The 16,734-nt window shown below is 44.0% G+C and overlaps 3 protein-coding genes across 3 annotated transcripts; 2 read left to right on the top strand and 1 right to left on the bottom strand.

The window, feature by feature from the left end:
- The first annotated feature begins 278 nt into the window (after window positions 1-278).
- On the top strand, window positions 279-968 carry LOC117780813 (fibrinogen-like protein 1). The gene is made up of 2 exons (XM_034617479.1): window positions 279-767; window positions 831-968. Exons 1-2 carry the CDS (start codon window positions 337-339, stop codon window positions 946-948), a joined length of 549 nt encoding a protein of 182 aa, XP_034473370.1. The 5' UTR covers window positions 279-336; the 3' UTR covers window positions 949-968.
- A 2,476-nt stretch (window positions 969-3,444) lies between these two features.
- LOC117782197 (leucine-rich repeat extensin-like protein 3) lies at window positions 3,445-4,757 on the top strand. Its single transcript, XM_034619205.1, has 2 exons — window positions 3,445-3,504; window positions 3,720-4,757. Exons 1-2 carry the CDS (start codon window positions 3,502-3,504, stop codon window positions 4,596-4,598), a joined length of 882 nt encoding a protein of 293 aa, XP_034475096.1. The 5' UTR covers window positions 3,445-3,501; the 3' UTR covers window positions 4,599-4,757.
- A 1,397-nt stretch (window positions 4,758-6,154) lies between these two features.
- Window positions 6,155-16,450, bottom strand: LOC117782198 (microtubule-associated protein futsch). The gene is made up of 7 exons (XM_034619206.1): window positions 16,028-16,450; window positions 15,629-15,810; window positions 15,031-15,495; window positions 11,210-14,971; window positions 7,930-11,102; window positions 7,772-7,872; window positions 6,155-7,333 (listed from the first exon to the last, which is right to left on the bottom strand). Exons 1-7 carry the CDS (start codon window positions 16,230-16,232, stop codon window positions 6,771-6,773), a joined length of 8,451 nt encoding a protein of 2,816 aa, XP_034475097.1. The 5' UTR covers window positions 16,233-16,450; the 3' UTR covers window positions 6,155-6,770.
- Between the last annotated feature and the right edge of the window lie 284 nt (window positions 16,451-16,734).

The raw sequence follows: 16,734 nt of genomic DNA on the forward strand, positions 1-16,734 counted from the left end.
GAAACAATAAATAAGCTTCAAATCTATGAAGAAACCGAGAAAAATAAAGACCTTCAACTTCTAGCATCTGAACAGAGTAAGAATGAAATTTTCCACAAGCTTGGAATCTGTGAGGAGTCCATAAGGAATAAAGACTTACAATTGACACAACAGCTTTTAGCTTCTGAAAAGACTAAAAATGAAATTATAGATAAGAACAGAATGATTACTTTAAAAGATGAATTACAATCTCAACTTAGGGAAAAAAATAAGGAATATGCAGTTAAATTGGACAGCTGTCTAGCCACGAGCTGCATCGGTAAATTAAGTGATGTTTATGAGATAAAAGTTCCTGGTATGGAGGCCTTTTCTGTACCTTGTGATTCGAGCTTAGCTGGATCTGGATGGACTGTCATTCAGCGCCGTAAAGATGGATCTGAGAACTTTAATAGAAACTGGACAGATTATCGTCAGGGATTTGGTGACCTACGTGGAGAGTTTTTTATTGGACTTGAGAAGCTGCACCTAATAACTAAATCGCAAAACCACGAGTTGTACATTTATATGCGGGACTTTGAAAACCAAGTCCGATATGCCCGATATAATAAATTTTTCATTGGCGACGAGAAGGATTTGTATGAGATAAAATCGCTTGGTACTTATTCTGGAGACGCTCAAGACTCAATGGACCCACATAAGAATATGAAATTCTCGACTCCAGATCGCAATAGTAATACTTGTGCCAAAGGATATAAATCCGGCTGGTGGTTTCATAGTTGTTATACCAGGTAAATATTTCGAATGTCAGGTTTATCTAAAAAATAACTGATTCTTTATTTACTTATCTATAGCAATCTTAACGGAATATATGATAAAAATGCAACTAAAATCAATGATCCTGGTATTAAGTGGAACAACTGGCATACTAAGTCTCTTAAATTTGTTCAAATGATGATTAAACCAAATTAAAAAAAATGTTAAGCCGAAAACATCAACAGATTATCTTTAGTTGTTGGTAAGAAAACCCAAAAACAGCCCAACTTTTAAGCTGCGTGGCAGTCAAACAACAGAGAAGAACTCACTCTTGTCACCACAAAAGCTAATCTAAGAGAATAAGGCATCTAGCAGACCAGAGAAACTTATGAAAGTCTGTCCCTAAGATGACACACTGTCAGATAGTATAATCCAGCGACAAACCGAACAACTGTCAGACTGTGTGATATGTAGAGTATATTTAACATTGAATCATTTGCGATAAATTGAACACAGCATGTGTTGTTTAATATAATCAAGTACAGTATGTCAATAAAGTGCTTTGACAAAATCCAAAATCTGCACAATTTCTTTTGCAAGACTTTTATGTATATTTTTCTTTTCAAAACATGTTAAAAAAAGAAAAGATTATTAATTTCGAAAAATACTTTTTTGACTAGCTACGTACTAAAAATAGTACAGTGCGGTAGCGCCGATCCAGCCTTTGTTGTTGCTTAAAAGCATTTTATTTTGTAGTCCTTGGTTCTAAATTCCGACATCGATCTCGTCTGGTGAAGTCCAATTGCACACTCTTAAGTTTCAATAAATTCATATTTGTTTGTTTTAAAGTTCATCAACACAAAATTTAACGGCTCAAAGAGTAATGCTGCCCCATTTGCAAAAAAGTGCTTACTTTTAGTGCTGCCAGACCAAGGAAATACTAAACAGTATTACAGTGCTGTAAAGCGCTTGAACTTGAGTTACTGAGCGCGAAGATTTTGAATGCTGAAAGCTTGAGCTTTTAATGCTCTTTCTGCAACATTTGACGATGATAAAGCTTTTTACATAGACAGACGAACATAATAGCAGTTTAGCTTAGTAATCTACACTAATTAGTATCAGTTAAATCAATAAATTCACTTTCAAGTTGCCGCTTCTCTTGCTCTAAATATTTATTGGGCAAGCTTATTGTTCAGCTCTAGGAGTTTCAGCGTCTTTATCATAGATATATGTATTAGATAATTCTGGACAATGTGAATAGACAATTTGAGACAGTAAATAATATATAAAACCAGTTATATTTATTAACTGCAGATAGTTAAGACGAAGCCTACCTCAAAGGGCTGTCGTGTTTTGTATTTTCCTATGACTTATAATTGGTTAATTACAGATGGCCAGACAACCAATTTAAAGATGATCGTTTTGCAAATGTTGTTGTTGTTGTTTATGATGTTTTTACCTCTGGCTACGTCTGTGGCTATGATGAATTGAGAGTCATAATTAAAACGGCTTTAAAATAGACGCCCGATGCGTGGCCAGGTCAACAATACACTAGACAAGGGCTTCAAACTAGGCTAAGCAAATGCGTTTTTGGTCGGATTGATTTTGTTTTAAGTCGTAAGGTTTTAAGTGAAACATGCCATCCAAATTGCATGTATTAAACATTAACCAATATGCATTGATTGGCATCGCCTTAAATACAAGCAAATTAATCAGGTTTTGTCGGCCGTCTGAAGGTCGCCCCATGGCAACAATACTATAATGCTCCCAAACCAGACACAAACCAAAAGAAAAGAAAAAGGTGTTCGAGCCAACAAAAAAAAAATAAAAATAAAATAAAATAAATAAGAGAAAGACAAAAATAAACGCCAACTAATGCAACGATTGGGTAAAAGTCGCCAAAAATAATAAAATGCTTTTAAAGAAAAATGAAACTTGTAAATTACTTAAATAACAATTAAAATAAACAATATTACAGTGTATAAAGACCAAATGTTGTCTACATAACAGCCTGAAATTAATTTAATGATGGAATGGCCTGACTTGGTTATCCTTGAGCTGGACAAGCCAAGCACGCAGCGTTTAACCATTAGCATTATGGCTTAAAACACGCTAATTGCTGGCCAATAAATGCTTAAGCCATACATTAATATGCGTGAAATGGGCTAACAAACTTTGACATTTGCCCTTACTGTGGCCCCCTAAAATATCTTGTGATTTATGTAGGTGTAAATTAAAATATACTTTTTTTTTGTATATTCACACTCAGATTCTTATGATATTTATATAGGTTTTTAGCTGTAGTTTAATCTTTAAATCATTTAATTTATTTATATATTAAATATTTTTATACTTTATTTTTTTTTAATTAATTTTTTTTGTGTATCTTTCAGATATAAATTTGTGTGTGTTGATATGCTAATGCGTTGGCGTGTCGACTACCGCAATGCTGATGCGCGCCCTATTGACATTGCAAAACCTTCAACTGACTTCGGCTGCGCAGTCGCCGTTGATAAGCGTTAGAGCGAGAGAGAGCGACAGAGAGTGAGCGTGAGAGGCTGAACGTGCAAGCGAATGAGTGAAAGATAGAGAGGAAGATTCAATCTCAACCTGAACTCAACCAACAGACACAAGTCGAGTGTCTTCAATATTTTTTTGGGGTATATAAATGGCGTCGCATCTGCAGGTTGTCATCATTCAGCGTCAGGCACTTGGTCAAACCAAATCCAACGAATCTTTACAACCTTAGTAACAACAATATCAACAACAATGGTAAGCAACAATATCGACAACAACAAGTACATCTGCAACCACAACTACAACTTGACCACATATCACATCCATCAAGATACTTGGAATTGACCTTACATTTATTTACCTTTAACATTGGCCTGTCAATTAACTGGTCGTTAATCTCACATGGATCATCGCTCCACGGATTTTTATAATCGCCTCTTTTATAATCGTTTCTGCATTTTTTTTTGCAGAAATTCTTCGTTTTGGCTGTGTTTGCCATTGCTGCCGTTTCGGCTGATGTCTCGCATCTAAATCTGGGCGGAGGCAACGGTTACTCATACGATAAGCCAACGCCATCGTTTGACATTGACATCCGTTCGGCAGCTGTCCCTGTTCAGAGCCATTCCTACTCAGCACCAGCTCCAGGTCCAGTTTACTCTGCTCCTGCACCAGCTCCTATTTACTCTGCCCCTGCTCCTGCTCCAGCACCTGAGTACCTACCTCCCGTGCAGGATATCCCCGCTCCAGCACCAGCTCCAGTCTATTCTGCTCCCGCTCCAGCTCCAGTCTACTCGGCTCCAGCTCCAGCTCCAGTCTACTCGGCTCCAGCACCAGCTCCAGTCTACTCGGCGCCAGCTCCTGAATACAGTGCACCTGCCCCAGCTCCAGAGTATCTGCCGCCTGTTCAGGACATTCCTGCTCCTGCCCCAGCTCCAGTGTACTCTGCCCCTGCTCCAGCTCCAGTCTACTCTGCCCCTGCTCCTGAGTACCACGCTCCCGCTCCTGAGTACCACGCTCCCGCTCCTGAGTACCACGCTCCCGAGTACAGCGCACCTGCTCCAGTTCAGCCAGCTCCTGAGTACCTTCCCCCTACACAAGAAATTCCCGCTCCCGCCCCAGTTTACTCCGCTCCCGCTCCCGCCCCAGTCTACTCTGCTCCTGCCCCCGCACCAGTGTACTCTGCTCCTTCCCACCCCGCTCCAGAGTATCTGCCACCTGTGCAGGACTTTCCCGCCCCAGCCCCTGCTCCCATCTACTCAGCACCTGCTCCCGGTCCAGTCTACTCTGCCCCCGCTGTCGAGTCCAGTGGATACGAATACAATGTGCCAGCCAGGCGTTTCCGTTTCTAAGTGGTCATCTTCATCCATTCATCAGGGCGAAGTCGTTTGTTAAATTAATAAACGGCCTTTGTCTCTTTGTTGTTGATTATTTGTTGTTATTATGCAAAGTTTCTGTTGAGATTTTTAGCTAATAAATTTATATACAAAATAAAAAATTAAATTAGTAAATACACAAAGGTCTCTTAATTATGGAAAGGTAAGGGGCAACCCTTTTATAATGGACATTGCATGATGCCAACTTTATATACATTCGTATGTACGTATATATATGTACGTATATGTGCATATATGGAGAATGGAGATATTGAAGTGTTATAAAATCCAAGTGCCATAAAAATTGATACAAAATTATGCAAATCTTTTGCTGCTTTTACCAATTCCCCACTGAGGATTATCAAAAGAAATACAATGACATTGAAACTTGGTCAAAGCGACACAGGAAATGTATGTCAAAGGGATCAGAAGCGGAGATTATCATTTTGAAGTTAAGATCTTAATTGCATATCTATTAGTTTAAATCAGTGTAGAAAAATAGGATGCAGTAGGCTATAAAATACATTTTCGAAGCACATATAATAGGAAAAAGGATTTTGTAGCCTACTTTGGACACTATTGATTGTAATGCTTTTTCTGTTCATTTTTAAATTGTTGCACTAAAAAATTAGTAATTTATATCAAAAATTTGAATCGAGTTTTATATCAAAATATATAAAATCTACTTAAAAAGAATCGAGGTGTCGATATATTAGTAAGTAATACATCGAGTTTTACGAAATCACTTTACTTATGCAAAAGTGTAAGGCCAAAATGCATAGTAATAGAAACAAATTGAATTTTCCAATTTTGATGCTAATGTTTTTTTCTTCTACCACAACTTTTTGAAAACAACTACATTACAAAGCAAACAATAAATTTAGGTTATCAAAAACTTGTGTGTTATACTCCATTATTATATTATACTCCATCTTTTAACCAAGACCTTTAAATTTTCTTCAATAAATGGCGAATTTCATAAATTTTTAAATTAATTACTCTGCCGCCAAGGAATAAAATGTTTAAATCATCTATTCGATACCAATTCAATTGTTAATTTCATAAGGTTTCGCTGTTTTGTGACCTAATTAGATAATTTGCATTGGCTAGCCCGTGCATTCAATAGATTCAATAGATCCATAGTCAACTTGTTACATACATTTGGGCCAAATTGAAAGCTGATTAGCAAACGATATTATGACTTATGCAAATATAAACACGTTGCATACGTAGTTGTTTATCCATAACACGAGCTCTTTATAATTAATACTGTTATCTACGACTATTTGCGAATTTTAGCATATGCAAGAGATTTGCAACGAAAGGAGATAAGAAACAAACAAAAATCAAAAACCTTAACCTAACAAGAAAATGTATAATATCAAAATTACTAATTAGTTGCATTAATAAACCTATTACTTAATAATATGAAGAGAATTAGTTATCTTGAAGACTCGACGGCTCAAAAAAAAACAAATATTTTTTATTTTTATTCAACTAATATTAAGTAGTTTTATTTGCTGGTTTGATTCTTTTTTAATTTCATTTGTATTTTAAGTATACGTCAATTAGCCCATTTTGTTATATATAGTTTCATTAACTGTTTATAATATGCATTTATAGTTTAGTTTACGTTAGGTTTCTATAAATATATATTATAGAGGGTAGTGTGTGTGTAAAGGTATATATATATATATATAAATTATTATCATTATATTGTTGCAATCCGTCTAATTGATATCGAGTTCGGTTGATATCGGCTAACGTTAACATATCGATCGAACATATAGAGCTATCCAACTTTCGTACTTTACAATTATAATTAAACTAAAATACTTAAATTGTTGCAGTTGCTGTTGAAGCGACTCTAGGAGCACATAGAGAATACGTTCACAAAAATAAAATCCTAAACTTAAAATAAATAAAATATGTATATTTAATTTAAAACATTTAAATAAATTTGACATCCTTGCATAAATTCATTCTCTTGAATAAATCTATAATATATGCACTTTTTCCGTTGCGATCGTATGTAAGTGTGTGTGTGGACTGAAATTTTCAATAAGATTCGGTTTACTCTACACATATACATTCCTATATATAGATCAACTACATTATATACAAGCTTGCGGCTGACGGCGGCGTTTGTTATGTGTCGTAATCATCCTGCTGAGAGCTGAAGTAGCTAACCAAGCCACTAAATTCCCCAACGCCACCACCGACACTGTTCCCAGTTGCCGCATTGCTGCTATTCCCATGTGCCGAGCTGGAATCCTCCTCCGCAATGGCGGCTGGTGAATCCGCTGTTGAATCACCAACAACAGCCAGCGGAGACTTGGTATTGGAGTAGGCCTCCAGTGTAATTAGTTTCTTGCTGGTTATCACGGATGATTTCGGCATTTCCGTTGTGCTTGCACTTGCATTTGCTGGTGTGTGTGGAGCCGGTTGTGTTGGTGGTGGTTGTTGTTGTTGTGGTGGTGCTACGTTTACGTTTACTACCGGAGCTGCAGATGTAACCGGAACTGAAACTGGGACGGGAGCTGGCGCCGGAGGAGCTGGAGACTTGCCGCGCGTTAATGCGGAAACTGTATGATTTATAGGTGTGACAGGCGGTGGAGGCAGCGCACTGACAATCACTGAACTCGGTGCAGACGCATGCGCGGGTGGTGTCGTTAGAGGTGGTGGATAATAGCCATATGGTGGATAACCGCCTAAAATAAAGAAAGTGGAATTTCAAAAATATACACGACAGAAATAAAAGGTAAGAAAGAAACAAATTATTTGATTCCCCTGCAAAACCCTGAAATTAATCTAAGACCTATATGTTCCTATATGATACAGTAGTTATATTTTAGCAACCTTTTGTCAGGGGGTTTATTTGTTTGTTTAAGATACCTATGAAAACAAATCATTTGCTTACACTAATTCAAAATTTTCGACCGATTGTTACGATTTATACCAAACTGAGTCAGGCTGCATTAGAGCAAACTAAACGCTTATTTTGTGAACTTTATTTCGTATTAAATTATTGGTTTGCTAGAAGCAGACGGACATGGTTATATCGACCCAGCTCGTTGTACTGATCAAGAATATAAATACTTTTTGCGAGGGTATCATGAGGATGTGGCTTTGTCTTAATGTTTACTCACGTGCTCCAGCTGCATAGTCCACTGCGCCGGGTCGCATATTGGGTGCACCAGGTTGCGGCACACGTGGAGGATAGTTGGGATTGCCATATATGGGGGGTGTTCTAGGAAAGGATTGCAGTGTTAGTGTTTCATTCATCTCATTGGGGTAATCAACTCACCTGTAGGGATTCAGATGCGGAGGGGCGTGACGAGCTGGTGGCGGTCCAGCGCCATAGACGCCAGCCAAGGAGCCGGGCGGTGGAGGTGGGCCGCCGTGATGCTCCGGTCCGTGCAGATAGGGCGGTGGGCGCGAATTGGGCACACTGCCAACTGCTCCACCGGCTGAGGACGTGGGTGGTGCCCCACGCAGCGGTGGCGGTGCACCGTAAGTGGGTCGCAACGCAGAGCTGGGCGGCAGCGGCTGACCATAGAAACGTGCTAGTTCCGCACTGCTCGGATACATCCCACCTCCAGGTGGTGGCGGAGCACCGCGTACATGTGCGGGAGGCAGCAGCGAAGGTATCGGCATGCGAGTGATTACAGAGGGCTGGGAGACGGCAACAGGTGCATCTTCATGTGGCTTGAAGAGCTGTGCCGGCGGCGCCTTGCCAGGTGGCGTTGACTTATCGCTGCCCACGGAACTGGATGTGGCGGCGGTGACGGCAGCTGCGGTTTGCTGCTTCTGCAGCTGATCCCGCAGTGGTGTGACCTTTTTTCGACGTCCACGCGGCTTGGGATCGGGTTGCGGAGGCGGCGGACGCACTGCAGCAGCTGCAGCGGCGGCCTGCATGAGGTGTGCAGCCGCAGCCGGCATGGACATGCCCAAGGGCAGTCGCTGCATGGCCGGAAGCTGTTGTTGCTGTGGCGGCGGCGGATAGTTGGCTCGACTTAATGGCTGACCCAACGGAGCGGAAAGCGCATTCTGGAGGAGCTGCATGGCCTGTGGAGGCGGTGCCAGATGACGCTGCAGCATGGGATGCATGCCCGGTGGAGGCTGTTGCTGCTGCTGTTGACCTGGCGGTGGAGGTAACAATGAAGCTGGAAGTGCTCCGGCTGAGCCATGTCCAGGAAACTGATGACGCAACAGTGGCGGATGCATTGTGGGCATCGGCAAACGCTTTCGCATCGGCTCCTGCAAGCCCGACGCACTGGGCAACTGCTCCGGTGTCGTTGGCAAGTGTTTGGGCGCTTTGGATTTGGCGGGCGTGGTGCGTAGCACATCATCCGGTGCGGGCAGCTCCCGTGCAGCAGCTGCCGCCGTGAATTGTTCCTCCTCCTCCACCATGCGCGCTATGGCATCCTCCATATCGTCGGGCAAATCATCTGGCAGTTCGGCATCATCTAGCTCCGATTCATCCACATCGTCCAAATCATCGACAGCCTCACCCTTGCGCTGCAAATAGTCAATATCCAGCACCTTGGCCTGACGTATAACGGACAATGGAACCGTTGACAATGAATCCCCGGCTCCAGGTGTGGCTCCCACTTTATTGGGTGTACGCTTCTCCTGCAATGCACCAGCTGCAGTTGCTCCCTTGATGGGCGTGAGACGAGGCGTGGCTGCCAGCTTGGCTCCCTCAGCATTCTTTTCGGCCAACATGCGCTTGATCTCCTCCTGTTTTTGTATGAATTTCTGACGCTCCTCGGGCGGCGTATCCGGACGCTGTACGCCTGGTTTGATGCCACCGTCGGAGCTGTCATCGTCAAAGTCCTCAATGTACGCATAACGACGTCCACGTGTGCGGGTTCGTTCATCGGAACCACCTCCACCTCCTCCGCCAGCACCACCATCATCAGAGGATGCCGGCCTCTTCTTCTTCTTGCTGCTGCCACCACCACCAGACTTGCCTTTGCCCTTGCCCTTTCCCTTGCCAGCTGACTGCGCTGATGATGACGATGACGTCGTCGATGTGTTTGTCGTCTTCTTTAATGGCTGCGAGCGCGGTTGTTTGCCAGATCCCTTGCCGGACAAAGGCACACCATTGGCGCCTATTTGCTCATCGTCGTCGTCCTCCTCATCTTCCTCCTCGCTTTCGCTGATGTCATCGTCCGAGTACTCCAACTGTTTGGGTTTCTTCGTCACTGGCTTCTTCAATTTTGGTGATTTGCGTGCAATGGCCGAGGATGCTTTCTTGGCGGCTGCCTTCTTGCGCTTGGATGGATGCCAGCCGCCATCATCGCTCTCGCTGGTCGTGTCATCGCAAAGATCGGCACTGTCCATGTTCTCGGTTAGCTCGGAGCCGTTGTCGTCGTCGTCGTCCGTTTCGGTTTCCGTATAATCGGAATCCTCTTTTCGTTTCTTTTTTGATTTGCCGGCCTTGGAGCGTTTCTTCTGCTCCTCTTCACTCTCATCGCTCTCCTCAACCACAAATTTGCGATCCTTGCGTCGTTCACGTGCCGCACGTCTCGCCGCCTTGCGCTGCTTCTTGCCACGTCCAGGACGACGATAAACCTCCAGGCTAGAGTCCGAATCATCCGACGCAGACTGTGAACTGTCTTCGTCGGAGAAACTGGACGTTTTAAAGTCCTCATCGCTGCCATGATCCTCCTCAGAGCTGACATCGAGTGTGGTTAATTTGCGTGCCTTCTTTTTAGCGGGAGGCGCTGCTTTGATCTTTAATTTCTTTGATGCCTTTATAGGCTGATCGTCGTCGTCGTACTCGTCCTCTTGGCTGTCATCGTCATTGCTTGACTTGTCCACTGAGTCTCGTGGCAATTTCTCCGCCTTGTCCTGCTTCGTTTTCTCCTTCTCCCCGCCCTCGTCCTCTGGCTGTTCTCCCTCCTCGCGACGCGTCTTCTCCTTGTCCGCTTCGATAATGGTGCTGATGTCCTTGCCCCTGCCAAGATTCCCAGCACCGGCCACCTCATCCATCTCCTTCTTAAGCGCCGAATTGATCAGATCATCGTATTCATTCAGACGATAACTCACATTGATTTGTCTCCGCTTACGTAGCTTGTAAATGGGCTCATCATCCGAGTCCGAGAAGCTGCTGCTGCTGCTGCTTCCACTGCTGCTGGAGCTGACAGAGCGTGCTCCACCTCCGCCCGATTGCTTACCACTCTTTGTGCCACTGCTGCCACTTTCTGATCCATCATCCTTGCCTCCGCGACGTCGCCGCGTTCCTCGCTTAGCTGCTCTTCTATTACTGCGTCCATCTCCTCGTCTCCGTTTTATTTTGTCCGCCTTGCTGCGTTTATTTGCTTTGCTGGACGCATCGTCATCGTCCTCATCATCGTTGTCCTCATCATCATCGTCACCATCTTCAGCATCATCTTTCTTGCGGGCATTCTGAATTGAACGTTCCTCCAGCTCGCTGGCGGTTCGTGCAGCTGCTGCAGCTTCTGCCACACGCTGCAAAATAAATAAAATTGTGAAAAAAATGTCAAAAAACCAGTTAAATGAGTCGTTTCTCTAATTGCTTCAGTATATAAATAAATGCATGAAATGTTCTTGCTAACCTCAGCTTCCTCAGCTAAAAGCTTCTCCTGTTGCTTGCGGGCAAACATGTCATCGAAGTGCTGCAACTGCTGCTCCAGGGCGGCGATGAGCTGCTCTTGCTGACAGGGCGGACAGTGCCAGTCGCCCTCGGGTATGTAGAAGAGCACGGGACTGAGACAAGAGCAGTGATAACCTTTATTACAGTCCGGCGTATCGCAAAGTAGAATCCATTCGGGATGATCGGATTTGCCACACTTTTGGCACGCTTCATCCGCATCTGCCTCTTCGCTCTCATCGGCGTTTTCCTTGCGAAGCGTGCGAGCACGTTTCATGGGCACGACCTGAGAGTCATCTTCCAGCTCCGATTCGGGTGAGAATTCATGATCGGATTTGAAAAGTGGTGAGCCAGGATCAGTATCGTAGTGTGGGGGCTCTTCTTCCTCCTCTTCGCTTTCAACCTGCTCCTCGGAGTCGGACGACCAACCATCTTTACCTGGACATTTCTTTTTGATCTTTTTCTTTGTCTCTTCAGCTTCGCTGGCCGACTCGACGGATTCTGATTCGCCCGAGGGTTCCAGCACGGTGGGATCAGCTTCCATTTCGGCCTTCTTCTTCTTCTTGAACTGCTGCTTCATGGTACGCAGTGCCACCTCCTCCAGTTTTCGTCGCTCCGCCTCCTCTTTGATTTTCTGTTGTGCTATGCGTCGCGATTGACGCACTGGCGTTTCCGAGTCGTTTGTATCGATGATGTTGGTAGTGTCCACTTCACGCTTCTTTCGCGGACCACGACCACGTCCAACTCCAGGAGTTGCAGGTGTTATTGCTGCTTTTGCTGATACCCCCTTGGATTCTTCTCTCTTTGGTGGTTCCGTCGGTTCGCTCTTTGTTTCCTCCTTGATTGGTGAATTTGTTTTAGCTGCAGGTTTGACTGGGTTAACTGGTTTCTCCTTTTCCTCCTCCTCATCTTGATGCTCCTCCTCGCTTTTAAGTGGATCCTCTTGAATCTGTGGCTTGCTCTCGACGCTAGGTTTATCCTTAATGCCACCCCTGGTGCGTTTTGGTTGTGGCAGCTCCGTATGGACTACAGCAGCACCTCCCCGACGCCCAGAGCGTCGTCCCGGACATTCAGCTGGCGGTGTCGCTTCTTCTTTAACTGGTGGCGGAGTTGACTCCTTGACCTGCCGAGACTCCTCCACTTTAACGGGAGGCGGCGTCGCTGGTTTGATCTGTTCCGCCTCCTGTTTAACTGGAGGCATTTTCTCCTCGACTGGCAAGGATTCCCGCTTGAGTGGTGACGTCTTCTGTTCAATTGGCGTTTTCTCCCGCTCGATTTGCTGAATAGACACTGATTCCTCTTCCACCTGGTCATTATTGCGCTTCAGCTTCTCGCTGACTGCAGGAGGTTCCTCGTTGACGTTTGCCTCCTTAGACTCCTTGCCCTCTTCGCTGCTTCGCCGTTTGCGTTGCTGCGACGACTCTACTCCGACTGGCTGAGGACCTGGAAGGGATGCAACGACAGTTTCGCTGGTCGTGCGTTTTCTGGGTGTTGCATCCTCGTCGCTTTCTTCCTGGCGAATTTGGGTGAGCAGGTTCTTTTTCAGGGGCTTTGTAATAGGCGACTTTTTGGGCGGTGTAAAGGGCACAGGTTCAGCCTTTTCAACCACTGGAGGAGTGACTTCTATAGCTGACGACTCTGCCAGTTGCTCCGTTGGCTTTTCTGGCGTCTTTTTCAATTTCTTTTCAATAATTTCAGCTAGTGTTGGTTTCGTTCTAACTGGATTGGGCTTTTCCAGGTGCCGCTTGGGCGCAATAATCTTACGGCGACTTCGTGCATCTTCCTCACCGCTGGAAGATGTTGTCTCCTCGATTTGAGTCTTTTGTGCTTCTACTTTCCGACGCACCTCCACATTGGTGATCTTCGGGCGCATTTTAATACGTTTACCTCCCACATCCAAGTCATCATCGTTGTCATCCACCAGCTGCTGTTGCTCCTCCTCCGGTTGCAGTTCGGCATAAGCATCAACTTCGCTTTCTGACGTGGAATGACGTGGACTTGGAGCAGTAAAGTCAGTTAAACGACGTTTCCGATTTGGTAGCAGTATTACTTTCTTACCATCATTTTCAGGAGTTGCTTGTGACTTGGATGCGTCATTTCGTTTTTCCTTAATATTTTTTTCATTGGAAGCTTCAGAGGTTGGTTTTCGATTATCGTCGATCTTTGAGGTGCTAGGCAAGGGTTTTTTGACCGAGTCTATCAACTTGTTAACCGTAACCGGCTCTGGAAGAGTTGTAGGCGTTGCATTAGCCGCTTGAACCGTTTCAACCGTTTCGCCTTTATGGCTGCATGCGTTAACAATGTGTCTATCAGTTGCAGCGCCGTTTGCCGCGCCGTTTGAATCTACTTTCTCATTAATGACCGATTTTATTGCAGTTGTCTTTGATGTAGAACATATATCTTCATTTTCAACCGATTTAGCAGTGTTTTCAACCTCTTTCTCTTCATTAACAATCGTTTCTGGTTGTTGTTTTGAGCTTTTTTCTTCAATCGCTACCGTTTTTTTACTTTTTTCAACTGTTTTCTCAGCGAGTTTATCAGTTTCTTCTTTGATAGTTTCATTCTCAGCCTGATGCTGGCTTACATCCTGGACATTTTCGTCTTTTTCAGCTATATTTTCTACTTTGTCTTCATCCTTTTTTGCCTCTGTTTTTATGCTTTCTTTCGCACTTTCCTCACTAGTTTCTATCACCTTCACATTGCAGATTTGTGTAATGTTACCCTCAGATTTAGGTGCGGGATTTTCCTGCTTTTCCATTTGTTCTTTTGAGATTTCTTTTGTTTCATTTGACTCTTCAGTCCTTGCTTCAGGTATTTCCTCCTTCGGATCTATTTCTGGAGCCTTTTCTTCAACTGCTTGTGCACTTTCGCCATCTTCATTGCAATCTTCGGATTTTTTGGTTGTTTCTTCTTCTGTTGATTCATTTCCATTTAGCAACGTCGTCTCCTTTTCCATCTCCTCCACCTTGATACTTTCGCCATTGGTCTTCTCTGGCTTTGCCTCTCGCTCCGATTCTACATTCCCTATGCTATCGAATATGCTGCGTTTAGTTTCCTGCTTTGGTGTCTGCTTGATGGGACTGAGTTTAAGGCATCCTGGCTCGCCGAAAAAGAATGTAGCCTTGGGCTCTGGCTTAGATGTGGATTCTTCCGTGGTAGATTCGTCCTTGGCATTGCCCACCAGACAGTCAACGCCGTTGCCTGAGCCATGCACATAGTAAAGTGGTTCAACGATGACCTCGCCCACAAGTGCATCCAAATCTTCATCGTTTACCAGTGTGTTTAGGAATTGTTCTTCTTCAGGTGTCGCCTGACATTCTCGACCTGCTCCCTGGCCACGAACTATTAGCGTAGGCTCCTCGATAGCTTCGCCGACTTCATCGTCATCGTCGTTATCATCCTCTTCGTTGAATTTTTGCTCATTTTCATCCTCGTCGGCAGCAGCACTGTCGAGTGATTCCTCTTCGCCATCAAGGGATTCCTCTTCCTCCTCCTCGCCTTCATCCAATTCGGAATCTTCCGAATCCGCCTCATTATCATCCTCGGATTTTGTACTCTCATATCGGCTGGGCTTCTTGATGCGTTTCGTGTCCAGGAGCGTTGGTCGATGCTTCTTCTGCTGCTCCTCCGCCGACAGCGCTGTGGGACTGCTGTCCACCTCTTCCAGCGGCCTTTTCTTCGCCGGAGCAGGCGATCCTCCGAGTTTAGCTTGCGTTATAAGCAGTGGCTGCAATTAAAAATTCGTCAAGTAAAACAACATAAAAATCCAAGTAAATAAATACTCACCTTCACCTTCTTCGATTTGGCTTCTGATTCCTGTTGTTCCGGTTGCTGATCGGGAGTACGCAGCTTAATCTTTAAATTGGGCACTTTAGCTTCGTGTGAGTCGTCATCCTGATCCTGCTGCTGCTCCTCGGGGGGAGGCAGCTGTGCATTGTTGCTGCTACTGCTGCTACTTGTAGTATCCTCATCCGCCTCACCGATGTCTTTGGAGGGCAGGACGACTTCGTTACCACGCAGGCGTGCAATTAAATTCACAAATTCATCTCGATTTGTGGCCACCACCTGCCATATTTCTTCATCCAAATGCTCCTGATAGATCCTCAAATTGCAGTCGCCATCCTGCGTCAACCAGTAGGCATGGCCCAAACGATCCCGTCCAATTGGCTGTGCGCGCAGTGAACTCGCATTCACCGTCAGGATATGAGCTCGAAATTTCGCATTACGCTCAAATTGGCTTTCGAGAAGTTCCTAATGGGGAAATGAAGCAAATACAAAGATTAATTGGGTACTTTTTAAAGATATGCATTATTTGTTGCGTTATTATTTTGAACAGTGTTGTTATGTGGAATATAAACGTGATTTAATTTTGTTTTATACTCACGCGTAAAATGCGAAGTTTGACCTTTAAACTGGAGTTGCGGTAGCCAAAGCGTTCAATCTCCCAGGCATCCTGCACGGAGTAGCCAAAACAGAATTTGCTCAATGCCGATTCCCAGCTTTTCTCGTGCACCGTTTTTCGCGTCTTGCGCAACAGTTTAATGTGCAGGTCTCGCAATTCGGGCACTGTAAAAAGTATGTGTGTGAGGTATGTTATCTAAATGTTGCGATTGTTTTTGTTTTTGTTTTCTTTTAAATTTTTTTCGGTCTCCGCTTTACTCCAAACCAAACAATAATACAAACAAGCAAACGCTCTCTGCCACTCTCTCTCTCTCAGTGGTACACACACACACGGTTGCATAGATTTGTATGCACGGACATATGTACATACACACGTACGTACCTTCATCGTTGTTTGTCAACCACTCCTGCAATTGCTTAAAGTTTGGCAATGCCAAGCCCAAATCTTTAGCAAATTTTTGCATAAACGCACATATTACTGCAAAATCTGGATCATTTGCACATGTATGCAACGTTGTAGTTAATGCATCGTCATCTTTATCTCTGCATTCTTCTTTACATTCAGCCGTAGCTGAAGACGCCGCCATTTTTCATGCGTCTGCTGAAAAAAATGTGCAAGGCGCTCTGAAACTTGAACACTACACTTGCAAAACAGCAAATAAAACACAAAACACGTACGGCATTTGTTTAAACTTTAAGTACGCCTAATACACATCACTTTATTGCACGAATTAGGCATTTTTTTAATCACTTTTATAGCACTATTAATTTACTTTATTTTTCGACGCATGAGAACCGATAGGCGACCGATTAATGGTGGTGGTCGACCAATACTCTGCAATTTGTGGAGGTCGGTCGATAAGCTGTAAGCAGTATCACTTGACGAAACTTTTAGCGTTCAGTTGCCAGACTTAGCAACAGTGTTTTAACAGTGAATATAATTTTTTGCAAAATGATATAACTTTGCAACAAATTAATAATTAGATGCTAACTTTCAATTCGAAATTAGATTAAGCAATGGTGTTCATTAAAGGAAAGGTTTGAAGTTCGTCAACCCTCGGGCGGGGAAGTTTCCAATATAATTTTAGG

This window comes from Drosophila innubila, assembly GCF_004354385.1.
Source record: "Drosophila innubila isolate TH190305 chromosome 2L unlocalized genomic scaffold, UK_Dinn_1.0 4_B_2L, whole genome shotgun sequence".
NCBI lineage: Eukaryota > Metazoa > Arthropoda > Insecta > Diptera > Drosophilidae > Drosophila > Drosophila innubila.

Excerpts from the sequence above, each read along its gene's own strand:
- LOC117780813 (XM_034617479.1), top strand. The coding sequence starts at position 337 with ATGGAGGCCTTTTCTGTACCTTGTGATTCGAGCTTAGCTGGATCTGGA. Across the intron at positions 768-830 it reads TTTCATAGTTGTTATACCAG|CAATCTTAACGGAATATATG; the intron begins GTAAATATTTCG and ends ACTTATCTATAG.
- LOC117782198 (XM_034619206.1), bottom strand. The coding sequence starts at position 16,232 with ATGGCGGCGTCTTCAGCTACGGCTGAATGTAAAGAAGAATGCAGAGAT. Across the intron at positions 11,103-11,209 it reads TTTTAGCTGAGGAAGCTGAG|CGTGTGGCAGAAGCTGCAGC; the intron begins GTTAGCAAGAAC and ends TTTATTTTGCAG. Across the intron at positions 7,334-7,771 it reads GGACTATGCAGCTGGAGCAC|GCGGTTATCCACCATATGGC; the intron begins GTGAGTAAACAT and ends TCTTTATTTTAG.